The 26,775-nt window shown below is 51.0% G+C and overlaps 5 protein-coding genes across 5 annotated transcripts in view; 3 read left to right on the top strand and 2 right to left on the bottom strand.

Annotated features, from left to right (window-relative positions):
* Nucleotides 1-146: 146 nt before the first annotated feature.
* LOC104318431 (uncharacterized) lies at nt 147-6,141 on the top strand. The gene is made up of 6 exons (XM_069799139.1): nt 147-302; nt 968-1,089; nt 3,050-3,148; nt 3,585-3,749; nt 5,085-5,227; nt 5,308-6,141. Exons 1-6 carry the CDS (start codon nt 215-217, stop codon nt 5,441-5,443), a joined length of 753 nt encoding a protein of 250 aa, XP_069655240.1. The 5' UTR covers nt 147-214; the 3' UTR covers nt 5,444-6,141.
* Nucleotides 6,142-6,668: 527 nt separating this feature from the next.
* MRPL27 (mitochondrial ribosomal protein L27) lies at nt 6,669-10,267 on the bottom strand. Its single transcript, XM_069799140.1, has 4 exons — nt 10,188-10,267; nt 8,368-8,490; nt 7,550-7,617; nt 6,669-7,090 (listed from the first exon to the last, which is right to left on the bottom strand). Exons 1-4 carry the CDS (start codon nt 10,207-10,209, stop codon nt 6,884-6,886), a joined length of 420 nt encoding a protein of 139 aa, XP_069655241.1. The 5' UTR covers nt 10,210-10,267; the 3' UTR covers nt 6,669-6,883.
* A 67-nt stretch (nt 10,268-10,334) lies between these two features.
* Nucleotides 10,335-15,084, top strand: EME1 (essential meiotic structure-specific endonuclease 1). Its single transcript, XM_009922397.2, has 8 exons — nt 10,335-11,132; nt 11,216-11,343; nt 11,536-11,628; nt 12,049-12,170; nt 12,410-12,545; nt 13,085-13,200; nt 14,073-14,262; nt 14,623-15,084. Exons 1-8 carry the CDS (start codon nt 10,427-10,429, stop codon nt 14,797-14,799), a joined length of 1,668 nt encoding a protein of 555 aa, XP_009920699.2. The 5' UTR covers nt 10,335-10,426; the 3' UTR covers nt 14,800-15,084.
* Nucleotides 15,085-16,719: 1,635 nt separating this feature from the next.
* LRRC59 (leucine rich repeat containing 59) lies at nt 16,720-21,192 on the bottom strand. The gene is made up of 7 exons (XM_069799138.1): nt 20,967-21,192; nt 20,466-20,525; nt 19,779-19,937; nt 19,358-19,462; nt 18,696-18,768; nt 18,050-18,223; nt 16,720-17,507 (listed from the first exon to the last, which is right to left on the bottom strand). The coding sequence occupies exons 1-7, from the start codon at nt 21,069-21,071 to the stop codon at nt 17,263-17,265; spliced, it is 921 nt and encodes a 306-aa protein (XP_069655239.1). The 5' UTR covers nt 21,072-21,192; the 3' UTR covers nt 16,720-17,262.
* Nucleotides 21,193-25,877: 4,685 nt separating this feature from the next.
* Nucleotides 25,878-26,775, top strand: part of ACSF2 (acyl-CoA synthetase family member 2) — a 38,164-nt gene continuing 37,266 nt past the window's right edge. Inside the window, exon 1 of the mRNA XM_069799143.1 lies at nt 25,878-25,997. Within this exon, the coding sequence (XP_069655244.1) occupies nt 25,924-25,997 (74 nt within the window). The 5' untranslated portion in view covers nt 25,878-25,923. The remainder of the gene's footprint in view (nt 25,998-26,775) is intronic.

Here is a 26,775-nt window from a genome sequence, read left to right on the forward strand (position 1 = left end):
GGTCCCGCCTGCGACCAATGGGGCGGAGGGGGAGGGCGGCGCGGCGGCCAATGGGGAGCCGGCGGGGCGGGGCCGCACCCGGGACGGCGGCGGCCGCGCTCTGCGTCCGGCTCCGCCCCTCCCGGCCCGGCCCCGCCCCTCCCGGCCCCGCCCCGCCGGCCGATGGGGCGCGGGCAGCGGGCAGGGGCTGCCGGTGGCGGGCGGCGGCGGCGGGATGGCGCACCCCAGCGAGGCCTCGGCGCACACGGCGGCCGCCGGCGCGGCCATGGACAGTAACGTCCTGGCCATCGTCATCGCCGCGAGTGAGTGGCGGGCGGGGGCTCCGGCGGGGCCGGGCGGGGGCGGTCGCCGCCGCCGCCGCCGTGCGGGATCAGCCTCTGCCGTCGCCTCCCGGAGCGGCCTCAGGCTGTGCCGGCGAGACGACTCTCCCCGGCTCGGCGGGAGCGGTCGCTGCAGCCCCCGGTCCTTCTCCGGGGTCCCGCTGGCTCCCGGGGCTGGAGACCTGGGCGGAGCGGCGGGAGCGGTCGGCGGTACCGGGTGGGCTCCGCGGAGCGGAGCGTGGGCTGGGTGGGAGCCGCGGGTTCCTGGCAAGCCGGAGCGCCGGCGAACCGGCACCCTGCCGAGGTGCCGAGTGTGAGCCGAGAGCCCCGGCCCCGGGCGGGAGGGCAGGGGGGTGCCGGGGGCCCGGTCCCCGCGGGGGCTGGTCCCTGCTGGAGGGGCCCGGGGGTTGCTTTGGGTCCGGGAGGGGGCTGAGCTCCTCTGGCTCTGCGGCTTGTTCCTAGTCTCATAGGGAGAGAGAGATGTTGGGCACAACCGGGCTTTCGGTGTCCTCGGGACGAGCAGCGGATGGACCCGGCTTCTCTGGGGCTTTTCCAAGCTGCTCTTTGCCGAGGGACCCAGAGGGTGAAGGGGGGAAGCAGCAAGGAGGGCCACCGGCTCATTCGCCTCTTTTCCCTTCTCCTGGCAGCGGTATCCACCTCCGTCTTCATCGTGGCAATCCTCATCCTACTGCTGCTCCTGTACCACCGGGACCCCATGTGCTGCCAATTCCTCTGCTCCTGCCGCTTCTTCCAGACCCCCAGCCAGTATGTGAGTGTCCTCCCTCCTGCCCGGCCACCCCCCTGTGCTCTTGTTCCTCTGTGCTGGGGTCTGCGAGGCTGCATCGCTGCGTTCCCCTCCTGCAGCCTGGCTGGCTTCACTGATGGACCTGGGAGCTCCGAGCAGAGCCAGGCTCTGCCTCCTCCTTGTTCCCACTCTACCCCAGAGATCCATCCACTCAACCCTGCCTGGCTGTGCTGTTGGGGATAATATCTCCAAGGCCCAAGACTAGCAGGTTCCCCAGCTCCCCACGCAGCTCAGGAGAGGTGTCCACCAGCACAGTCGTGTGTGGGGTCGGGCTCCGCTTTACAGGGAAGGGGCCCAGCGGGGAAGGGGGCTGGAAGCTTTGGGCGATGGCAGACAAAGCCACTCGCTAGTGCTCGCATCCCCCGCAACTGGCTTTCTTGTGCACAGCTCCTGGGCGCGGAACAGAGAGACACAAAGCCCTTTTGCTCGCGTTTGTAATTTCCTGGGGCTGGCTTTTAAGTGGGGAAGCTAATGATGGAAAAAGAGCAGGGTGCTCAGCCAGCGTTGCCTTTCTGGTGGTGGCTGCCTGGGGAAAGCTCAGCCTCCAAAGCTGCAGGGATGGCTGTCGAGGGGATGGCTGCGGGTACTGCTCCAGAGCCCCTGGGAGAAGAGGGGACGTCCAGCCTTGGCTAGCAGGGGACAGAGAGACTTGTGCCATGAAAGGCAAATCTAATAGTCCAGTGCAGGCTGGGAAGTCCCCAGCAGAAATGGGCTGTGCTGCTGGTGTCCCCTGCCTGCTTTGATGCCTCTGCTCTTTTCCCCTCTTCCTCCCCAATGCCTGTCCGTGGCACACGTGGGGGAGAGGGCTCTGGTGCTGTGCGCCTCGCCCTGCAGAGCTGCCGCCCGAGGCAGTGCGGGATGAGCCATGAGCTGCAGAGCCTTTGCTGTGCTTGGGCCTGGCTCTCGGGTGGGTGGTTAAAGGAGAAGGCACCTTGCCTTTAGCAAAGGGCTGTGTGGACAGATGGATGTGGATGCAAAGAACTATATGTGGAAAAGGAACGTATATAGGATGTATTTCCATCGGAAAAAGTGAAGCAGTTGTAGTGGTGTGAGGCAGATTTCAAGCAGGTATAGTCGTACTGGTTTTACTAATCAGTCATTAAAACAAACAGTTGCACCCCCAGCCAGCCTAGTTTCCTGCAGCTTCTGTAATTGTGCTGTAGGGCAGAGACAAATGGTTCCTCCGTTGTTAAGAGCAAAAGTAAATCTGTCATTCATAGTCCTCCCTGTGGATCCCTGGTTGCTCTGAAAGTCTCTGGGCTGTTTTCTGCTGGCAGAGATGGGGCTTTTCTGAGAGCAAGGAACGGCCCATGGCTTGAGTCCTGGCTGTGGCTCAAGGGGCTGCTCTCCTTGAGAGGGATCTCTGCTCGCTGTTGCTTAACACCTTGACAGAGAATTGAGCTTAACTGGAGCAAGACTGCTCAGGAACAGAGCAGCTATTGCTCTGCAGATTTGCTTGCTACGTTATCCTGAAATGACTACCTCGGTAGATAAGTTTACACATTCTGTAACCCTGAGCACGTGACAGAGCTCTTATCTACACTAGCCCAATAGCTGGGTTTGGTCCCCCAAAGAGACATGGTTCTGCTGAGTCTGAATGAAACCCTGCCCCGGGCCCGGGCTGCCATCCTTCCAGCTGCGCTGTGTAGCGGTGCCAGCTGGCTCAGGCCCTTAGAGCGGGCCCTGTGCTGCCCGGTGAGGATGTGCCCGAGCTGTCAGTGTCAGTAAACGGGCAGGCAGAGGTTGGCTGCCAGCGGCAAGAGCCACATGAGCCAAATGGGCAGAGGTAGCGGCTCTCGCCCCAGCCCAGAGTCCTGCTTCCCAGGCTGTGCCCCGTGAGCTGGCTGAGCTCTGCTCGCTGCCAGGCGGGATGTGAGGGATTTCGGCTTTGCTCATGTCCTCCTCCCCTCACCCCTCGTTGCAGGACTGTCCCCCGCCCTACTTCAGCAGCAGCCAGCGCCTGGTGGGTCCCCAGTGCGGAGCGTCACGGCTGGAGAGCGCTGCTGAGAACCCTGGCATGCAGGTGATGGCTGGGTCCCTGATGGGAGCTGGGTGGGAAATCGTAGCAAAGATCCTGATGGGCTTTGGGAAGAGATTGTGGTTATGGGGACCTGGTGGGCTCCTGGGGCATAGGGAGAAGGTGCTGGACAGCAGGAGCAACTTTGGGAAGTGCTGCCTGTATGTAAAAACCTGGGGGCGGGGATACTGCAGAGGACACCACGGTGCCCTGAGGTGTTTGGGCATGAAGTGCCAGGCAGATCCCTCGGGACTTGGGATCTTGCAAAGCAGGTCATGGTGTAATTACCTCCTGGGAGGGAGCATTTCCTCTCTCAGCATTCAAGGAAGGGCACCCACAACTTTGAACCCTGAAGTAATTCGAAGTGGCACCAGGCCATGAACTTCCAGTGAAGAAAGCCACCACCACACTGACCTTTCTCCTCTGGGCCGGGCATTTCTAGGGAGACGAGCTATTCTGCGTTGGACCCCCCAGCAGCTACCAACTCCCTTCCTGGGAGCAGCCCCGCTTGCCAAGCTACGAGAGCGTGCGGAAGAAAGATCGCCAGCGGGAAATCCATCAGATGATTGCCGACAGGTTTGGGCTGTGGGCAGAGTCTTCCCAGGAGGTGAGCTCTCCCTTCCCTGCACAAGGGTGCTGGCAGAGGGCTGGGGGCAGTCCCCCCTCCGGTCCATATCTGGGTCTTGCTTCAGCAATTTGCAGTAGTTAAGGACACTGTTCACTGCGATTGCCTTTCTCTGATAGCCTTTATCTCTGGGAAGGGCACAAAGTGTATCAGAAGGCTCCTTTGGTGTACATCTGTGCTGGTTAATGATCGATCTCTCCCGGTGCGTTTGCAGAAATGCCTGTGCTGGGAGGCAGGGCAGAGCTGCTGATGAAAGGGCAGGCCCTTTGGATGATCTTGCTTGGTACAAGTCCAAGCTGGGAATGTTATTTTTAGATCTGTGAGGCTTCCACAGTTTCTTGCTCCCTTCTCCCTGCAGGACACCTCTGGGAGGCCCATCGCTATTACCTTGAAGTGTTTATGGCTTATTTATGAGCAGGAGGTTTGCCTGTTATGACATTTAAGTTTTTTATTCCTGCAATAGAACAGAGAAAAGCGAGTGCATCTGCCAACTAGGTCCTGTGGCAGTGTCCCAAGAGACTCCTGTTGAACAAAGAGACCTCATTAACTAAAGCAGAACAGAAACATTTGAAACTCTGAGTAGAGCACTAAAGGTTCACCAATTTACTTGGATTTTGAGGTCTTAAAGCTGTACCGTGAAGTCTGGCGTAGTCAGCACTTGCCCCTGGGTATTCGGAGCTGTAAATAATGGTACCTGCCCTGAAACCAGAGCACCAAGGGCATGGGAGAATAAGGCAAGTCGTTGAGTAACTGCAGCGGGAGCTCTTCCACAACATCCCTGTGTCACTCCTGCCACTTGTTATGGGGAGAAAGCTAGCCCAGCTCTGCCAAAATAAACTTAACAACATCCCAGACATTCCTCTTGCTGCTGTGCAGTGACACTCGCTACCAAAACCTGGGTAGAAAGCCTGGTTTGTAGGTGCTTGTATAAATCCCAGTAATTGATCTTTGGTCAAAGGAAAGCAAATGACAGTCCTCTTTTAACAATAGCGAGTCTTTTCTGGCCTTGTGACAAGTAGTGACAAGTCCTTGAAAGGGAACAGGGAAGAGCGGGAACCTGGCACAGACACTGTGAGGGGGGAGTGGGGGAATGTGCCTATCCAGTGGATTGCTGCCCTACCGTGTTGCAAACCGGTGCTCAGCACCCATCTTCCAGGTGTTCATCTCACCAGCAGCTTTTGCTGCTCTGAGGACCGCAGGAATTTAATTTCAGGCTGGTGGTTGTTGTGAGCCTTGTCATCTGCTCTGTAAGAAGAGGTGGGATAATCTCCTGGTTATTTCTGATCAGCTGTAATGCTCTTCCTCTCTCCTCAATAGATGCCGCCTCCCTATGAGCATGCTCTGAGGCATCCCCCAGCTTTCTCAGGAACAGTAATAAGCTCAGAGACCTTGGACAGACGTGGTGTGCCAGACCCTTTCCAGGCCCCTCTCAGCTACCAAACTCAGCGAAACACAGCCGTGTAAGGCCTCGGCCTCAGCGTACTGCTTCCTCCCTTGGTGTCAGCGACAAAAGTGCCTGTGACATCGTTCTCGTCTGCAGGGAACAGCCAAACATCAGACCTTCACCCAGATTCGCAATCAGCAGAGACATAGAGAAGTCAGAACCCAGCCAGCAGACATGTCCCTCCTGCAGCACAGGGACAACCACAGAGCCACTGCCAGGTATTGAGCTCTGAGCAGAGCAGCCAGGGATGTCTGTTTGCTCTTCTCTGGCAAATGTACTGTTACCAAAGGTGACGGACCAGCTGCTTGTTTCTACACAAGGGGCAAAGCCAAGGTGAAGGTCTGCTCAGCCAGAGCTCCTCCAGGCAGCTGGCGTGTATCATACCTCTGTGAGGCAAGCACTGCCAGCCGTACCAAGGATCAGACCTCAGACAGCGGTTGTGTTGTGCTACTTCACTTATTTCTTAGGTTATAAAATGTTTTACTTTATTGGTGTATTGGCTATCAGGTGGGAATCCTCAGCTGTGAGCAGAACAAATCCACATCAGAGCATTGCTGTGTGCTCTTGCAGCAATGGTCCTCTGTGACCAAGAGCAATTTTGTATGGACTTCAGATAAAGATTTGGAGAGGTTCCAGGGGTTTTATTGCCTGCTGTATGCAAATACGGACCAGCGAGATGAACCGTGTGATGGGATATGCAAGCTGGGAAAGGACAGGACAAAATAGCTTGTGGTCTCCATGAAGAGCATAAAGCAAAAGTGGACATGTGTGCCTGACCCAGGTTACCTAGTTGTCTTCTGCAGAGCAGACAACCTAATAATGTCAACACTGGTGCCCTCACACCACCAATTTTGATAACCTGTTTTCTACTGCAGAGCCAATGTTTCAAATTGTTTACAAACTTCAGATAAAATGAGATCAGTTTGGCCACAGGGCATTTGGGCTCCTTCTTTTTGAGTGATGTAAGCTTGAAAATGTCACAGAATGACTCAGGGAAGACAAAAGGAAAAGTCTTCTGGATTATGGCTTTATGATACACCTCCAGCTACGGAGCTTCAAATACCACCCCAGACTTGTGCATCTTACGAAGCACTCTAACATTAGTCATGAGTTAGCTTTACGAATGTGAACTTGCCTCACGTGACTAGTAAATGGAACGCTTTCAGGTAGAGGTGAGTTACATGATAGAAGGAAAAATCTAGCTGCCTGGGATGCAGAGTTCAGTGCCACGTGGAAAAGGATCTGTTCTGCAGTATTTTGAATTGAGATACAAATATAACAATGTCTAAAAAATGAGTAAAAAATAGATAGAAGGAATTACTGGTGGGACAAGTACTGACATCAGAGTGATTGTAGAGAGAACTCATCCAGTGGCACAACAGAACAGGTTCTCCAGAGGAAGGTGGCTCCAGATACTACAGGAACATAAGTAACACTTTCTATGAACAGTCAAGACCTTTAGTGGCCCCACAGCATTTATTAAACACTCTTACAAATACTGGCAGGTGATTCCAGTGCCCGAACACTGGCCACATGTGCTTTAGGCGCAAGAAAACAAAGTCCTAAACTGGTATCTTCAGAGCTAGAATATTCTTGACCTCAGATGCCAGTCCAGCTGTAGTGGTCTGTCCCAGCCGCTCCTTCCCATCTGACCCTGTGTGATACAGGAGGCTCAGAGCATGGTGACCAGTTTAAAGCTTCCTACTTCTGTGGTAGGGATAACATTGATAAAGGTTTTATAAAGAATTGCCCCTTTGGGTAGATGACAGATCACTTCCCTGCTCTCACTGCTGCGGGGCAGGGGTATATAGACCTCTTTGGTGTATCTCACAATCCCATCCTCCAGGGCGTAGAGTGTCTTGTTACGGCCCATCCCCACCTGGAAAAGGATGAAGAGTGTTAGAAAGGAAAGGCTGGAGGTCCACCACTAAAGCAGATCTGATCATTGGTCTGCTTCATTTGATATCCTAGCTTCAACAGCATCTGTTGCTTTGTATTTTAAAATAAAACCACACTACTTGCATCCAGCTATCAGTATACAATGGTGCTCCTTACAAGGGAGGAGATACTCATTCCACCCTGAAGCACAAGCACCCAGTCAGGTTACAGAGGTGTTTTGGGATATCCATAACTTCCAGACCTTTCCTGAGTCACAGGTGTGACTCTGAGCAGGCTCTGTGACTAAGAAATATCAGGTAATGAAACCCAATTCCAGGATTATATAGAATATAGGGAAGAGCATTAAGAATGAGCTTGAAAGAGAGGAGACACTGAGCATGTGACTCTGTTGTGGGCTGCTGTTATCTGAGAACCAAGGAAGAGATAGAAAACAACTTACGTGAGCCCCTGGATGCCAGCGTATCAACCGCTGTGTAGCTAAAATGTTGCCTGCATGCACAAATGCACCTGCAATAGAGTGACAGAGTCAGATTGCAGGGAAATGGAGCTCCCCAAAGCCCTGGCAGAACACAAATGGTTCCAGGACTTACAAAGCACAGCTTTCTGTGGGAATTTTCTAAGGAAAAATTACTTCAAACGCTAAAAGCATCTAAAGAAAAATGCTGTTAGCAGGAAATAAAGGGCAATTCATATACAATGGTAAAAAAGCAATTCTAGTCTTTGAAAAGGTTACTTCTAGGGTACAAGGCATTTTCTGGTTGTTGAAGGCATTTGTTTTATTACCTTTTACATCACTATGTTTTCATCAGCAAAGCTAGTAATTATTAAGTGCTCAGCTGCAAGAATCTGTACTTTGGCTCCTGCTAATCCTCATAATTCTCCCCCTTGTAAACATCTAAAATGCCCAGCTTTTCAACACAGCGTGGGGGGAAAGTGCACTTAAGTTATTAGGTGTCCCACAGCGTACCCTCCTCCCAGGCACTCCAGAGAGGCAAAGTTAGCATCAAAGTACATTTTCTGTAGGCAATTTCAGCTGGCTGCTTGCGGGCCCATCTGGGAGGGAGGCTGACTCACCCTGCCCTCCCACCAGCTATCCTTGATCATGAGGTTTCACTGAACCTCCCCTTTCCTTTCTCTTGGAAGAGTGCCCTTGGCCACCTCCCACTGAAATGCTCAACAACTGACACCCATACCAGGGGAGAAGCTGTGAAGAACCCAACAAAACGCAAGGAAGACTCAGCAGATACTCAGACCTACCTTCTACTTTTTTGTATCCGTAGCGCTTCCCAGGGCTGCGGCCACCTAGGTTTTTTGAGCTGCCCCCAGTTTTCTTAGAAGCACATCTGATGGCAACCAGGCTTGTTTGGGGAGTAGTTAGAACTAAGTTGGGAGCAAGAATAACAAAAATGTCAGCTGAAAAAAACTAATACACACACTTTCTTTTTTCAGATGTAAAGGATGTCAGTTAATACAGGCTTTAAAACTAAATACAAAAGCAAGCTCTGAGGGAAAAAAACTACTTCAAAGATAAATCATAATTAGACCACCATGGCCTAAGTCCATCCCCTGCAGAGAGGCCACATCTCAAGTACTGCTGCCACCCAGCAAGGAATAAAACCCTTGGCAACAATGTTAAAGGACATACACAAATTCCTGTTTCAGCAAGGCCTTGTAAAACGTGGTACAGACATTACCGGTTGCTGTGGATTGGCCTTATATTGCTTTGAAAAAAGACAAGGTGTGATCTGTTTCAGTTTCCCCTTCGATCGAATAGCATTTACTTACACAGTAATATATTGAAATCCTACAAATGAAAAGACTCCAATTCAGGACAATATATAAGCATATATAGAATTGCTATCCTGAACATGCTAATTGAACCATTTTGTGCAAATCCTTGTGTTATAATCAGGACAAGTCAAGGGAAAGAGAAAATAAAATCAGTTGTTACAGACACTGATTTTCTCTGGAACACAAAATATCATTCATACCACAAACTACTTCCTTAAGCAAACAAAAGACACTGACAGAAAACACACACGTTTTCTTATCAAGAAAGCTGACCCTCTCATGAACTTCTCTCTGTTAAAAATGACTGAGCTATAATTAGTTCTTAAAAAGCTCTTCAATAGCTCCTTCCATGCAGTTAGCAGGCAAATCCAATTTTTCTGAATCCCTCTATTTAGCCTCTTAAGCAGCAGGTTAGTACAGAAGAGTGGTTATCATAACATTCTCATTTCCTTAACCTGAGTAAAACCACTGGATTAATTTAATCTTAATTAAATTACCATAGATACTCAGTGAGCTGGAAATATTGTTGGGAAAAGTGTAATTGCTCTACAAAGAGCCATTAATTTCAGGAGCTTACCCATTAAGTAAAAGAAAGGCTCTGAGACTTGACAAACTACAGGGAGGTAGGCAAAGATGAACAATAGTTACAGTTTCATTTATGCAAATTCTACAATGTTATAGTCCAATTAACTTTTATAAAAAAAACTCCAACGGGGTGATTCCAGGGCTACATTTTGTGTTGCATGAAAGCAGCTTGCTAACAACAACAAAAAACCCTCAAAGCATCAGACATGCAGGGAAAAGTGATTATCCAGACTGAGACAGAGTTTGTAATTGACTGAAGTCACGCTGGAAATCAGTGGGAAAACTTCACAATTCTGACGTCCCACCAAAGAAGCCGTGAGGATATTTCTGCCTGTAACTACTAGATTAAAAAAAAAAAAAAAAGGGTATTTTTAAAGCCTCCCGACTATTGCACTGCGCAAGGAGAGAGCAGCACCCCTCGCTGTTTAGTCTCTACCTATCGCACACGAATACTGTTTTTCCAAAGATGAGGTTTTTTTCACTATGAGGGCAACCAAGCAGCAGCACAGAGAGGTTATGCAGTCCCTATCCCTAGAGGTCCCTACCCCGAGCCGCGGCCTGAGGTAAAGGCGAACACCTCGACCCCGAACTACCGGCAGGGACCTTCCCCGGGGCACCCCCTCCCGAGCTCAGCCTCCCACCCTACGGCCGGACCCCCACGCAGAAGGTGAAGCTGGAGATGACGATAACCCTTCACTCACACAGCCGCCTCACCGCCGCCATTTTCCCTAACGCCTCTTCCTCATCCGGTGGGAGGGGCGGAGCGCGCGCGGCTGGCGGCGGTTGGCCCGAACGCGCGCGTGCGCGCGCGTTCGGGCCAACCGCCGCCAGCCGCGCGCGCCTTTGGACCAACCACCGCGAGCGCGAGCTTCCCCTCAGCCAGGCGCCCGTCCCGCTCTTCCCTCAGGCGCCCGGGGGCTTTACCTCAGGGGAATGCGAGATGGCAGAGAGCGAGCCGAGGTCTGAGGAGAGCGATAAGGAGGAGCTGCCTCCTTTAGCCTTCCTGTTGCAGCACTCGCCGTCGGCGCGGCCCCCCGGCAAGTTGGGTCACCGGCTGTCCTCATCTTCTGCTCCCAAGCCACATAGGGAGGCAGGGGCGGTTGTGGTGCTGAGCAGTGGGAGCGAAGATGAGGAGGAGGAGGTGGAGGAGGTCGTCCCTCTGTCTGAGAGGATGAAGAGGAGGATGAAAGCAAAGAGGGAGGCGGTTTCTAAGCCCCCTCAGCCGGGCGGTGGGGATGCTGGCCTTCGTGCTAGGGGTGACCTGTTGGCACCTGGCAGCAGAGGGCCGAAGGAAGCCCTGGTGTCGACTGGAGATGTGTCTTGTGGCAGCCAAAATGGCACGCGTGGTGCTGAGTGGCCCTCCTTGTGCCCGCTGCCAGCCTCTCAGTCTGACTCTGCAGACCACCCTCGTAGGCCCCTGGTAAGCGGAGCAAGCCCAGAAACATCCGCCTCTCCCAAGAAGCCAAAATACAGTCAGAAGGAGAAGGAGGTAATCTGCCAGGCTGTGTGGCAGAGGAGGAAGGAGCGAGAAGCACGGAGGAGGCAGCAGGAGCAGGAAAAAGAGAGGAAGAGAGCCCTTGCCAAGATGCTGAAAGCTCAGCGACCCGGGGAGTGCCAGAAATACATAACAGTGGTGCTAGATCCAGGTGCTTGTCCTCACAGCCTGCATCTGCCTTATAATGGCTGTTGTCTCCTCTCTGTGGAGGCCTGACCCATGCACCAATTTCAGTTCTCTTACAGGTAGAAGGTGGTGGACAGATCCTTAGTGCTTTGCAGGCTGCAAATTACTCCTGTGTGGTTGAGAATCAGGCTGTTCCCTGCAGCATCACCTGGAGGAGAAAGACTGTGTCATCTCAGGTGTGTGAGCAAAATCTCAATGTTCTTATCCTTTTCTTCCTCTGTTATTTGCACTCATTAGTAATTGTATTTAGCAACCCAAGTAAACACCCTCTAATCTTCTCCCTGCCTCAGAAGTCTGAGTGGGAGCACTGGTTTGAGTGAATTATAAACAGACTCTTGGTCTGGCTGTTTGTTTTCATATCTGGACAGATGGAAGAAGGAGATGAATGGGCAGAAGAACCAAATGTCCTGGTTCTGCTTCGCTTGGAGGAGTTTTTGTCCATGGTTCACAACTACAAACAAGTAAGAGTGCTTATGACTTTTGTGCTCTCAAACATGCCTTGCTGTGGTGTTTGTCATCCCTCTTCACAGCAGGAAGGTTTTGATGTGGGATGGAGCCATCGTTTCAGTAAACCAGAAACCTGGTTTTAGAAGCCATTAATGGATCAAAACCACTAGGGCTGTGTAATACAAAGTTCTGACAAGCTTTCTTTCCTAGTTACAATTTTTCACAGATTTTTGAAGAGGTAACATTGTCAGACCAAGTGGGATTATTTTTTATTCCTTTCTGCTGTAACTTTGTACCAGAACAAGTGTTGCCTGCTTGCCCCTGGACAGACTTTTTCATCTGCAGACCCAGCTGCAGAATCAGAGCCATAGCTTGCTGCACTTGCATGTGTGCCTCAGAATGGTTTAACTCTTTTTTTCCGTTGATCTTTGCAGGAAGCGCAGGGCCGTACAGAAGGAGAAAAGGAGACCCTACAGACCTATGTAGCTCACGTAATGGAGAAAATGCCTGGGAAAATTCTGGCACTGGCAGCAGTTGGAGTAGAAAATTACTTCAGGTTAAACTTTTTTCCCTCCAAATATTTCGTGTTGTCTCTGGCCTTGAAAAATGCCATAGGTGTTTACATTAATTCCTTCTAGCAATGACTGGAGCATAAGAAGAATTCCCACCCAGAACTGCTCCACTATTTGTTATAGAGAAACAGAAGCAAAGGTCCATCCAGCCTGTCACCACAGTGACCAATGGGAAATACCTGGGGAAGAGCATGAACTCCCAGTCTTACATTACTCTTCTTAGGTCTCTCAGAGTTCAGCCAAAAAAGAGACTGCGACAGGCAGCAGTGAGTAGAAAACAAGAAGAGGAACAGAGAAAATGGAGAAAAAAGCAAGTTAAGGATTCAGGCCTGGAGATAACTAGAATGGACATGGAAGAAGTGAGTAGCTTTAAAACAGGCATGCAGCCATCATCTCTTGTTGTCTGCCATTGTTTGAACATTTGATGCAATCATACACTTTCTTGGATGGGGGGATTCAGCCTTCGTTAGTCTGTGTGTCTGTGGACCGAGCTCTTGGGGTTCAGTTCCCCACTGCTCGTGTACACACCTCCTCTCCCATGGACTGACATGTCTTGTTCACCTTGATTCTGATGTCAGTCTCAGTCAGCATCTCTCACCCTCTGTGGCCTGCTGGCAAAGCACATCAGTGCTGCCCTGGGCTGGGTGACCCACCTGTAATGAGAGTCTGCCACTGAGAGCTGTGGGAGCTGAAATGGTGCTAAACTGGTATTAACAGGCAGGAGACAGGCTGCCCCTAAATACTTAAGTGCCTTAAATTAACTGTTCCCAAAATGGGGAGAGGGTGGATGTTCTTGTCCTATAGCAAGATGTTGTGACCCTTTTTTGTTTCAGACAAGAGTGGGATTTGATGTGCCAAGATTAATTGTTGCATTTGTTGTTTCCAATGATGTTTACAGGCCTTGGTGGATCTGCAGCTGTGCAAACAAGTCCAAGTCAGCTTTTTTGAGAGCTGGGAGGACCTCGGAGAATTTGCCACTATGTTCACAAAAGCTGTAGCTGAAGCACCATTTAAGTGAGTAAGCAGATGAGGTTTGGTCATACCTTCTTTGGAGAGGCTGCACTGTCACAGTTTCTGGGAGGGAATAGCAGGTACGCGGCTGCACTTCAGTACAACCCAGTATAATGGTTTTTAAAGGGACCGGCGACACAGAGCAGCTGCTAGTGCAGCTCCTTCAACGCAGGGTTAGTTCTTGGAAACTGAGGTCCTGCCTGGGGAGGGGTGAGGACAGACCCTGATTTCACGTTGGAGTTTCACTTAACATCAAGCAAAGGTCTTGTTCTCAGTCTGATTTTAGGAGTGGGAAGGGAATGCAAGGAGGATTGGGCTCTTACAGCACCAGCTTTTCTTCTTCAGTATGTAACCAAGAGAGACGTTACGGAGGGTGAACCGTTTAGCTGCTTCCGTTGATAAGGAAGGACAGCAGTGTGTTAGCAATAGCTAAGAAAACCATCGTGTGCAGTCTCACACAGTCCTAGCATTCCTATCACAGCAGATGCTGTATTTTACATCTCAGCCATGAGACGAGATGAGATGTCGTTAAAAATGACATATAAAAGTGTTTTATTATGGTTGACAGTCAGAAAGTGAATTCTTGTTTACCACTTTGTATGCGCATTGGCTTGTGTCAGGATTGCTCCTGAGTACAGGATTGTTTCTTTTTCAGTAGGAAATCTGGGTCTTAAACAAGGGAATTGGTAATGCATGTAAAGAAAATAGGGTCAAATTTTTAGCATCTACTTTGATACCAATGGTGTCTATAACAGCACAAAGTGAGAAATGGCTCTCTGTCTTCTCTCTCTGGCTATGTGACAACAGATGCAGTGATAGGATTTTCTTCATAGCCTCATTGTCTCATTTTCTTTCCCATCCTTTGTTCTCCCTAGGCGAGAGCGAGAGAAGACAGGGTTCTCCTTCTACTTAGAGAAGGGGTGGTGCAGAGGGGTGAAGGTGGATCCTTCCGGGAAGGGTCTCTTGGAAGTTTGGAAGAGGCAGATACAACAATTTAACCGTGTTAGCCTCAAGATGGCTGAGGCTATTGTGTCTGCCTACCCTTCTCCTCAGCTTCTGAACCAGGTGAGGATGCCTCGGGAATGCCGAGTACTGTGTCCAGCCAGCCAGCTAATGTAAGGAGTGGAAGAAATCATTTAACTGGTATTAAATTTGACACAATGATTCTGTATGAGCTGTTTAGTGAGGCAATGAAGGAACCAATTCCCTGGCACCCATTGCTTTGGCTTTACAGAGCAGAGTACTGAGGGAGCAGTATTGGTTCTGCATCAGCCTGTAAGCTCACAAACGAGATCTGAGAAGAGACCAGGTGAAAAATGAGCGTACATTGTGAAAGGGTAGAGCAGTCACAGGTGCATAGCTTTGATTATGTTTTTTGAGCAATGGATGCAAATGGATGATACTGTTCCTTTGTGTTGCTTTTAGGCCTATAACAGATGCTCCTCAGAGCAGGAGCAGGAAAACATGCTGGCTAATATCCCCGTGTGCCACGGTGATGGTGCAACAGCCACCTCCCGGCGGATCGGACCAGAACTCTCCCGACGAATCTATCTGCAGATGACTTCCCACAATCCTGATCTCTATTTGGATTCCACTCGGTAGCCCCAGGGAATGAGGATTTTACTGTTTGCCTGGTCTAGGTATTCAGCTTCCTTCTGGAAAGAAGTGCTTAGATACCAAATACAGTCACTGATCCTAGCTTAAAGACTTAAAAGACATTTAGACTTTATTGTAGCAGGAGGTTGGATAAAATTGCTGAGTGGCTGGAGTTTACACAAGAAAGATAGTGAACATCTTCCCTAAGAGCATAAGTTGGACATGGCTTATAGTACTGATAGTTGCTTTTATTTGTCTTCCTAGAAAATAAATATTTTTGAATAATAATAATCTTTGCTTCTTAACAAGCTGTCTTGAATACAGACAGATATGTGATCTGTTGAAAGGAATACTTTCTACTGCTATCCTAAACTGCAGGTAGTTCTCTCTCCAGTGTGAAAAATCCTAATGCTAAAGCAACATGGTGCTGCCCCCCCCAGCACCCAGCACCTGCTCTAGTGAGGTGGAAGAACTTTACCTCACAAAATAGACACTCAGTTTTCCGCTGTGGCAGATGGGAATGAGTAAGACTAATTTTCAGATATAAATTTAGACTGCCCTGATTCAGTCTCCAGACGGCTTAATCTACAGAGGGTCTTGAAATCTGATTACATGCACTGGAATTATGAGGTCTAAACAGTTGGCAGAAAAAGCTTTCTTTTAATTAGATTGGGGAACATGTTTGCCTGTCCACGAAGCCATGAGCACTTGTGTGCACGCAAGCGACAGCAGCGCTTCCCGAGATGTGTGCCGAGAGTGAATTAAACTGCATCCAGTGTGTGGAAGTTACCCTTTGGAACCGTGCTGCCTCGAATGAAAAAATACCTGCCCGCTACGCTAGCTTCAGGCATTCAGCAGGAGTCCTCGCCTGGCCAGTGGCGCGCTTCTGACCTGAATTGATAAATCTTATTAGCCTGGCATTTGCAAACTTAAGCAGCACTCTCCTAGATGGCAAAGTAGCAGACTCCTGCCAGACACTGGCAGGAATGTCTGCAGAGAGGAAATGTTGCTTTGAATGTTGTTTGCTGTTTCTCTGAACGTTTCTGGATAGTAAGCAAGGACCTTTTAAAGAATGTGATGAGTTAGATACCAAAAGCAAAGCCTAAAGCTGTTTCAAGGAAGCTCGGGAAACACATGTACTGCTAAGCCAGAGATAGGCAGCCTTTCCTTCCTTTTATCTGATATTCATGCTGTCACTTTTTTCTGTGTGGTATGTGGGGAACCACAGTCTTATCATTAGGTTACAGAAGTGGGAAGGCTTACTGCTTCAGTGATGACCTCGGCATGAAATGCTATACATTATTTCCTCGTGGCACTGCTCCTATCAGCAATCATCCCTGGTATTAGAAGAGAGGGAGCGATTCTGGTGGCTAATGTAGGATGTCTTAGTGGAGTTGGTAGTGTATGGATATTCTCTGCAACCTGCACCTAACAGCATTACGTGTACACTTCATTTTAGTACTCGCAAAGCCCTTCAGGATGTGACAAACTTCTGTTTGGTTTTCTCTGTAAGGAAATTATAAATAATTCATAGTCCTTTGTACAGGCGAGTTTTCTTCTCTAGGTGCAAGCCTCCAAACCTCCCAGCCTTCCCAAGAGCCCCAAGGCGAAGCCCTCTTCTGCCTGCCCACCCACCTTCAGCGCGTGACGCTGCCACAGTGCCACCCAGTGCTGTGTGCCACTGCTGCAGGTGGCAACTGGCAGCCAACTCGCCCGCTGTCTGTCCGTGGGTTTCGGACACCCTCCTCTTGTTGCGCACACAAAACCAGCCTGCAGACTGGCCAGAAGCCCTTTCTAAGCTGTCGCCGCTTTGTTGGCAGTAGCTGGTTAAAATTAAGTGTCCTCAGTAATCATTTTTGGCTGTTTCTAAAGGACCTAATTAAAATTAAAACTGCATTAGCAATATAAACATCCAGTTCAGACAAATTGCTGCGAAAACTGTTGTATTGAAAATTTTCAGCTCCTTTCAATAGTACATCAGCTTCTTCGCTCCAACATATGGATGCGCAGCCATCCTACACACTTGTAATTGGTCCTGGAGTGGGCCTTAATGTATTATTCCCATACAGCCATATCACCAATTTCAGCACAAATAGAAATGACAGCAAGGAATGGATATGTATTAAAAACCTTCTACCTCCAGGACAGAGCTATAGCTAGGCAAGGGCCGGTTTTTCCCACTCCTATAGATTGGCAGCTTTCTGTGTCTCACAATCTAGGTAAACAGCCCTTGGAGGTAAGAGGTGTTAACAACTTTAAGGTAAAGTGGGCAAATAATGGGAGTTACAGGCCAACTGCGAAACATGCACAGCAAAGATGATCTGAACAATAACTGCTCTGTGTGGAGTGGACCAGCAAACCAATGCTGCCTGATTAAAAGCAGTTTCATCAGAACACAATTCCATAGGAATTCTGGCTGCATAGATGGTGGAGGGAGATGCTGACGAAGCAAGTGCCCATCCAGGACAATCACTGCTGCGAGTTCTGTTGTAGCATATTTTGCAGGGTTTTGTGGTTTTGCAGAGCGGCTAACACGTCCTCGTAGAGAGTGTTCACGCTGACGCACAGAGGTTGGTGTTGCAGCTCTGTCAGCTTGCAGGCGGCCAAAGTACAGAGGACGCACAGCAGCACGAAGAGCAGGACCCGCAGCACCGACCGCGACCAGGAGTGCTTGTGCCGGGGTGGCTGAGGGGGACGAGAACTGGAGGCGGGCTCTGTAACGAGAACATTCACAAGACAGAGAAGGCGAGGAATTAATGAAATATCTTTAACAGTCTACATTCAGAAACAAGCTGTTCAGGTAATGTATGTTAGCCTGTGCTGCAGTTGTCTTTTGTTGTGAATTTTCATCACTTAACTCTGATTAATCAGTAGATGCGCAGGATCTAACTGTTCAGGATGAAAAGTTTCAGATTTAGTTTCATGGGCAGCAGTGAAGAGGGTATAAAGCACCTCTGTGTTGCACAAGATCTGGTTTTGCACATATAGTTCAGTACACTTAAAAAGAAATGAGTGGAGGGAAGTTCTCCTTAGGAACAGTCGAAGAACTTTCCGAATCTTGTAGCTCAGCAGTTCATCAGGAACAGAGACAAAGGGGAAAAGGGCACAGCAGTAGAGCTTATTAAAAGTCTTACCAGTTCCCTCCCCACTCCCACCATCTCCCAGTACCTGGGCTGCATAAAAGCAAATCTGGCAGCATCGAAATGTGATGAAGATGAAATCCGATGCAATCCCACCCAAAATGGATGCTACTTACTTCGGGCCTGCACTGTTTCTTTTTTAGTTTTCTTTTCCATCTCCTGTTTTGCAGCTTTCTGAGCATCATACTCCCGCCTTCTGCGCTCCTTTTCTTCTGCCTTCTCTCGCTTCCTCAGTTCCCTCTCTTGAGCCTCCTTTGCTCGTTGTTCTGCTTCACGCTTCTTCTCCATTTCTGGGGATTAATAGGAAGTTTTTTCCTTTTATGTAAAGGGTTGTCATTGCCTTCTTTCTTATTACCTGCCAATCTGTTCCCAATTGGAATGAGGAAACCAATCCAATAACCACCTTTTTTTTTTTTCTTTTCTTTTCTTTTAAATATTACACACCTTGCACTTTGCTCCCTCAGTATTAGGCTTCCCCTAAAATAAACCTTGTGCTGTTCTTTCATATTTTTTATAGGTAACCTACAGCATGTTCCGTCTAGAGATCTAACTGTTATTCAGGCAACAAATTGCATAGTTATCCCCCACTATCTTTCTTCCTCCAGCCCTTCTACCCTACTACTCCCTGAGCCCCCAGGATTTTGATAGTTACAAGTATTTGTTAGATGGCAATTTGTTAGATGGCAATCAGTATGTCTGGGCGTGTAAGAGAGATCAAGAACAGTCCTCAGCCGACAGCACGTGAGGGCTCTTTGTGCTTACCTCGCTCTGCTTGGAGCTTCCGCTGCCGTTGTCGATCCTGCTCAGACTGGATCGCTTTCATGTGCTGCAGCACCTTCAAGGTCCAAGAAAACACCCTGAGGTCTCTGCAGAAGGCTCATTGCACAGTCAGTTCAAAACAGAACAGCTGGAGCGTAGCTGGGGCTGACCACCAACCCTGACCTACCCCTACAGGTATGGCTCTGAAGAGAAAGACAGCTCGCAGCTTCCCGCATGCATCTTTGCAGTTAAGAAACAGATCTTTCCGTTAAAATACAAACATGGCAAACTGGTGCTAGCCAATAGAGAGGATCACAGAACACTTCTGTTTACATGAGCCTACAGTTTGCCAGAACTTCTCCAGAGATTTTTGTACTCTGGACTATAAGCCTAGACATGGGTTATTTTGTCTGATTATGCCCCACTTCTTAGCAATCAGCATTTAGTCCTCTCTTAACTCCATTACTGGAAGAGAATCCTACTCAGCCCAGTGTTTGCTTTCTACAGGCACAGAAGCAGGGAAGTGTGCAGTGAACCTGCACCTCACTGGCTGAAGAAACTTCACGCTGCTGCAGCAGCCACCCAGCTTGCTGAGCAAAAAGAGGGAAAAACCACTGCTGACAAAGCCAAGTAAGGAAAAAAAAGAATAAAAGCAGATTCCTTACCTTGACAGCAGCCTGTTTACACTGCTTTTCATCCAGACAGTCCCCTGCTACTTTAGCCAGGACGGGATCCAGGGGATTGTCCTTCAGATCCAGCCACTTCAGGTTCTGCAGAAAGGAACGATAAAGGGGAGGCTGTAAGAGCACAGTAGTCTTGTGATTATTTAAGAGATCCAAAGCAGAAGCAAACTACTTGGTTTCCACATAAATGAAACAGGTACGGAAGACAAGCAGAGAGCTTGAGCAGAGACGTTTTCGATAGATGTGAAAGAATTTCCACTGAGCTGTGGTGCAGAGCCAGCTGAATTTTGGAATGGGTAGTCAGCAGGATGGATGCTTTACCAGAGAAATCAACTTGAGAAGGATCACAAGACCCTGGGCTGCATCCCAAAGCTTTACATAACTGCCCAGCAAACAGTTTTACCTTGAGCTGTGCAAAGCTGACTGGCAGGGTGACTAAACGGTTGTTCAGAAGGTCCAGGTGCTGCAGATTGACCAGGCGGCCAAAGTCCAAGGGCAGCTGTTGAAGCCGATTTTTACTCAAATCCAGTTTCACCAGATGCATCAAACTGCAGAAGTCTGACTAAAACCCAAACATAAACAAAACCCAGGAAAAGCTTGTCAGCACCTTTATGGAGGAACCTCAGCAGGGAGTACGTGGAGATAGCCTGCACCTTACATAAAGACACAAATCCTTAACTTACCCCAGAACTGTGGTGGAGGAAAAATCACTCTCCTCCTTTGCCTCGGAAGATGGGGGTGGAAAACAATGGGATGGATAAGACAGACAAGACTGACAAGGTGATGTGTGGCAATACAACAGAAACAACCCCGAGTCTCCACTGTTGCTGAAACTGGTCTGTGTTCACGGGGGGATCCTCTGGCAGGGAGATACTGCGATCTCCAGGCAGTGCAAGCCTCTTCTCTCTCCTGCCTCAGCCAAAACTACCACCAGTACCGACCCATCACTGACAGCAGAGTCATTCAGCCACCCCAGGAGGAGGAAAGTGCCAGTTCCAAACCTCCCGATGAACCTTTACTGAAGCACTAGTTATCTTTTCTAAATACTTCCCAGCAGACTCATCCCCACAAAGGCTCTCTAGCACCTTACCGGCAAGGAAATGAGGTTGTTACAGGACAAATCCAATATAGTAGCTTTTGGAAGAGCGGCCTGAAAGAGAAAAAAGCACTAAATCAACACCGGGGTACACCCGTACCCTCCTGACACCTGCTAGCTTTGCCTCAAGTCTCTGCGGTTTCTCCCGCGTCAGTCTGTCCACCCCCCCCCGCCACTGCCTCCGAGGTCACGTCGTATCTTGACTGCTCTCTGGGTCTAAAGGCAGTACAGATCCCCAGATAGATGTGAGCAGCGGCGTCATATCTTGATCGGTTTCTGGCTCTAAAGGCAGCAGGGATCCCGAGAGCTGTGAGCAGCGGCTCATACACCCTCCCCTCCGCCGTTTTAAACACCCGCAGGCCAGGTCACAAACACCTCCAGCACACCTGGCTCCCCTGCGCACCCCCCTTCCCAAGGACCGAGCTGGCAGAGCCGGCCCCGGGGCCGCGGCCCCGGCCCCGGCCCCGCCGGGCGGCCCGCGGGCCGGACGCTCACCAGCTCCCGGACCGGCACCTCGTTGAGGTCGCAGAGGCTCAAGTCCAGCTCGTTGCCGTCCAGTTTGTCCTTCAGGCTCGGTCCCTTCCCGCCGCCCCGCGACATGGCCGCCGGCACCGTCGTCGGGCTCCTCCGAGGGCCGGTAACAAGGGGCCGCGGGTCGGGTCGGGCCGGGCGGGGGCGGCTGGGCCCGGCCCCGCCACCCACTTCCGCGTCCACGTCCGCGCGGGGCCCGCCAGCCGCGGGGACGAGCGCGCCCCCTGCCGGCCCGGAGCGCCCCGCCGCCTGGGCACCGGCACCGGCACTCGGAGGGCCGCGGGTTCGAGGCTCCCCCCGGGCGGCGGGCAGCCTCTCCCACCGCCCCCGGTGTGCGTGGGGGTGTCAGCCGGGCTGTCAGAAGTTCGGCGTCTGCTCTGCGGCCTTCTGCGTGAAACGGCGCGGGGAAAGGACAGAGATCGCTCCGGAGATCAGTGGGGGTCACGTCCACTCGTGTCACCCGTCACACACCACCCCACGAAAAACCGACCGCTGATAATCCCGACAGGAACGCAACAACCGAGTAAGGTCTACCTCGTTTTACAACAGCAGATCCTGCGGCTTCGATCGCTTCGCAGGCTCCACAAGGAGAGCGCTGAATTCCCCTTTTTTGGGGGGGGCTGTCACGCCACCACATCTCTCTTCACGGGGATGAATCTGCAATTAATGTTATTAATGTTCCTGCTTTGATCCAAAGGCTCCTGTGCTGCCCGAGCAGAGCGCTCTCTTGTCTCCACTGACCCGCTGTGGAGAAAGTCAGGGAAAGAGAAAAGGAGCCTGGGGCAGAGCCAAATTAGTATTACTCGGTAATGGGATTGCAGCGAGCACTAACCTTGAATTTCCTGACCTCTCTGCAAACTGTGATGTACACAACCTTGCAAAGATGTTTTAACTCCTCTGGCACATCTACACCGTGGGTGCTTCAGTTAGATTTTAAGTTGCCAGTAGGTCTCTTCCAACACCCAGAGATCTGTGTTAGCTCCCCATGGAGGTAACCGGGACCACAGGAGTCTCTGAGCAAAGGCACCCCAAAACAGCAAATGAGGATTCGCCTCATAGAAAGTGTAACAAAATCTGCCTGAGGTTAATGCGCTCTCATTGAGGAGATTATAGAAGTTTCTCGGAGCAGGTTATTGTTCCTCCAACGGTGAGCTGAAGTTACGGAGCCCTCATTTGAGAAAAGCAAGATCTAGTTATGCAAGAACCTCTCCCGTCCCTCAGCTTTTCACAGCAATGTTTGGGGGGCAAGGAAGGGCCAGAGGACGACCTGCTCCAGGGACGGGTGGGAAAACCTCACGTTGCCAGATCTCCCCGCACAGACCCCAAGGGAGGAAACCGCTTGCCTGAGCCCCGCGTTACCCCGAGGCAGCGAGGGACTGGCGCGAGGTGCTGTGCAGCTGCACAGCCCCCTGCTCCCTTCCCCAGCTGGGAAGCACCACGTACAGTCCTGCTCCTGAGAGCAAAACCCTGAGGGGTTTTGGGGGGACCTGAGCAAGACCCTCTGCATCTCTGGAAAAGGGCTTTGTCCGTGCAGTGCTGCAGAGACTGAAATCTGCGCTTCTGGGTTTACAGGAGTCCAAGATCCTTTGGCTCTTAGTGGAAGGAAACAAGGGTATAGATCAGTTACAAAACCTACCTGCCTATTTGTGATTAACATGAAGGCAGATTTTTAAATCTTCATTAGAAGGAAATGATACCTTACTCAATGGTGTGTGAAGTGTTACTGGTTCAGCCTGCCTTTGCTTTGACAATCTTGAAGGGATGTACCCAAATGTCAAGGTCACATTAACTTCTGCCCAGTTCTTGGTTTAATACCTAACCGGGACTGACCCTGTAGGCTAATAATTGGAACGTGGGAAGATCAAACTGAAAGTCAGCTTTATTTTTATTTATTAATGGTGAGGAGGTTTTAGATCCCAGATGTTTTTTAATTGTTTTTTTTTTTTCTCTGTGGTTATACAACACCGAGCACACTTTGATGTTCCTGATGTACAGACAAAGATAATTGCTCTGTGCTGAAACGGTGAAAGGACAACTTCTGGCCACGAATGTCATACAGCCTTACATCGTCTGTGGAAATGCATAAACTCACCTAGCTACTGATTTTACTGGGACTGACATGTAAATAGAGCTCCCGTGTGTGTCCAGAAAGTTCTCAAGCCTCCATGAGACAGACAAAGCATAATGCGGGGCCAATTTCCACACTCTGCTAGAGGAAGGCTGCAAGAACATTTGCAAGAAGGGAGCAGGAACTGCTGAGGGAAGCAGGATGAACACTCCCAATCTAATCCTGATCTAACAGTCCTTAATGTGGCCTCGCAGATCGTCCCAGACCCTCTGCAGATCTCTGGCCTGCCTCACCCAGTGTCCCCTCTGCAGCCATGGCCAATTTTTCACATTTCAAAGACAAAAATCTCCCTTCCTCTACCAAAGAAAACACTGTCACTGCTGCCATCAAACAAACTCCTTGTGAACAAGAGGGAAACTGGAACTGGGGAAAATCCTTCCTGTTTCTAAAACCAAGTATGTAACACCAGAGGTCTGGCTGCAGTCAGTATTTCGCTATGCGGCTGTCTTATGAGTACATTTATGGCTTTGGTGTCTGTGTGGTGGTGCATTCTCCCCCAGGCCACTCTACAATCTCAGGAATTCCTGTTAGGCTTTGGCCTTTGTGTAATGAGTTGCGTGGTTAAGCATCCCTTGACTGTACAAGGAGCTCTTGCATGGCTAAGGCGCGGAGCGGCACTGACTGTACTAAGAATTCCTGTTGCCTGGCGGAGGCGAGGATCCAGAGCAGGAATAATTAGTCATTCCCTGACAGCCTTGGAACATCCCTTATCTGCACTGTAGCTCGAGTGAAACGGTACCAGTGTTACTGGAATTCTAGTAGCTTGCTGATGACTAAAGCAATTGTCTTGCCAACCTATAAACAGCGGTCCCAAGTGAGGCCCTTTGAGCTCTCCTGGACCACAGCAGGCTTCGACCAGCATCTCCCTCCAAGGGGGATGCCTCTCAGAGCTCGTAAACTCTCCGGTTTGTGAAAATTGGAGGACTGTCACTGAGAGCTGACGATGGGACCTGGGCTTATACCCTTCGCCCGTTGAGAAAATGCTGAGATATTTGGCATGAATATTTCACTGAACTCGAGGGTAATTTTTAATGAATATACCTTTGTTTATATATATATCTCTTAGTGTCTGGGTGCATGCATGTGTGAATTAACCCAAGTATCCTATAGCAAGTATAGTATAAATATTGCCCTTTTGAATCTATAACTAAATCATTGTTGTGATTGTAGTAAATTCTACTGAATCACTTTGTAAATGTTAAAATGATCAAATTCTGCTAAATCTTGTGATTCCCCTCAAGCTGTGAATGAACCTCAGACTGCTGCTACGCACATAATCCCTTTAGACATAAATCGTTGCCCAAGCCTGGGACTAGGAGAGGATCCAGCCGCACCTAAGCTCCATCAGGAGTTTAGAAAGCAAGGAGGTCTTCTCTGAACCTTGTGACTCAACGGGAGGGTCTCCCCTACCTTTTTACATCTCTGATCTCTGTGCAATTCTAACTTGATCTTCCTTTGCATGTTTCTCTCTTACCCTTTTGCGTGTTTGGTCTCTGTATAAATAATTCTAGTTTGATTCTAACTTGATTTTCCTTTGTATGTTTCCTCCATGTATTAAGTACTAGAGTGAACCTTGCCATCAAACTTTGTGAAGTGGTGCTTTTATAAATTCCGATTAAATCATTTTTGCTAACACCCTTGACGGTGATTCTTTAAGCGGTCCAAACCACTCATTTGCGACAGTCTGAGATTCACCGTTCCGAGGCCGATATCGATGCCCTTGATCATCAGCATCATTATGTTCGATGTGGTACAGACACACTGTGTCCAGACACACTGGACTCCAGCATCCACCCGGGCAGAGGTGCAAAACGGCAGCCAGCGATCACCCAGCAGGTCAGCGGCTGAGCCAGAAACAGCCCGCATCTCAGGCCAGCACTGTTTGGTTAATGCCTGTACAGTATTTAAAAGACAGAGATTATTTTCTGGGCTCAAATTTATACCCCAGCCCTTTCACAAGGATTAATTAACTTTTGGCCATTGTTGCAGGCAACGCCCAGAAAGGCTGTCACCCGTTTTACGCGGGGAACGATGTGCGTGTCACCTCTTCTCCTGCAGCATCGGTGCTGCTGCAGCGGAGCAGCACTGCTCCCATGGCCGGGTGCTCAGCAGAGCTCAGCACCGCAGGGCTCCTCGCCTGGGTGCCTTCCCCGGCCTCTGCCCTTAGGTGAGGGGATCGCAGCCTGTCTGGATCTGGAGTAGCTCTGCAGTCCCTAACTGGTCTCTCCTCCTCCCATAGCAGGGTACAGGCAGCCAGGGAGTGCCAAGAGCTGTTAGCGAGGGAGTAACTGTGATAACTCATTAAGTGGATAGGGCTGGAAATCAATTAGTGACTCACAGGGCTCAGGCACCGAGCAATACAGGTGGAGAAAAGCGGAGGCAGAAGAGTTGGGTTGTTCTGCGCCAAAGTCCGCCTCAGTTAGGGTGCGGGGCTCGTTTGGGGGGTGTGGACAGGCCAGAGTTTGGGGTGCAGTAGCAGCTGGGGTTGGGCAGAAAAAGGCTTGTTGGGGCAGTCCGGGGGAAAAAAAAAGAGGAGATGGGGGCTGGCAGAGGATGGGGCAGGTGCCCTGGGGGGTCTGGTCTGCACAGCCGTGTGCCGGGGGGGGTGTCGGTGTCGGTGTCCCCACTCTGCCTGCCCCGACCCCCCGGCAGCACGCCCTGCCGCTGCCGGCCCCCGCGGGACGCTTTCTCCGGGGCCGGGGCGGGCCGCGGTGCGCACCGCCCCCCCCCCCCCGCCTACCGCGGGCCGGGCCGGGCCGGGCCGGGCTCCCGGTTGTCGCCGCCGCCGCAGGCATGGCCACGGCGCGGCTGGCAGCGCTGTCCCGCCGCGGGCTGCCCCTCCTGCGGCGGGGGGGGCCGGTGGGCAGGTAGGGAGAGGGGCTGGAGGGGGGGAGTGTGTGGGGACGGGGGTCGTGGGGGAGAGGGGAGGGGAGATAGGGGGGCTGGAGGGGATGGGGGGGTATAGAGGACAGGGGACCGTGGGGAGAAGCGATGGGGAGCTATAGGGGATGTGGGGCGATGGGTGAGAGGGGATGGGGGCTATAGGGGAGGGAGGGAGGGCTGTGGGGGCTGAGGATGGGGGGGCTATAGGGGAGGGAGGGCTGGGGGTGCTGGGGACCTATAGGTGATAGGGGGCTGTAGGGGATGGGGGGCTATAGGGGTTGGGGGGTGTGGGGACTGGGGATGGGGGGCTATAGAGGGCGGGGGGGCCGTGGGGAGAAGCAATGGGGGGCTATAGGGGATGTAGGGCTACGGATGAGAGGGGATGGGGGCTATAGGGGAGGGAGGGAGGGCTGTGGGGGCTGAGGATGGGGGGGCTATAGGGGAGGGAGGGCTGTGGGTGCTGGGGGCCTATAGGTGATAGGGGGCTATAGGGGATGGGGGGTGTGGGGACTAGGGATGGGGGCCTATAGAGGATGGGGGGCTGTGGGGAGAAGCAATGGGGAGCTATAGGGGATGTAGGGCAATGGATGAGAGGGGATGGGGGCTATAGGGGAGGGAGGGAGGGCTGTGGGGACTCAGGATGGGGGTATGGGGGGGCTATAGGGGAGGGAGGGCTGTGGGTGCTGGGGCTGTGGGCCTATAGGTGATAGGGAGCTATAGGGGATGGGGGGCTGTGGGGCTATAGGGGCTGGGGGGTGTGGG

This window comes from Haliaeetus albicilla, chromosome 12 (genome assembly GCF_947461875.1).
Source record: "Haliaeetus albicilla chromosome 12, bHalAlb1.1, whole genome shotgun sequence".
NCBI lineage: Eukaryota > Metazoa > Chordata > Aves > Accipitriformes > Accipitridae > Haliaeetus > Haliaeetus albicilla.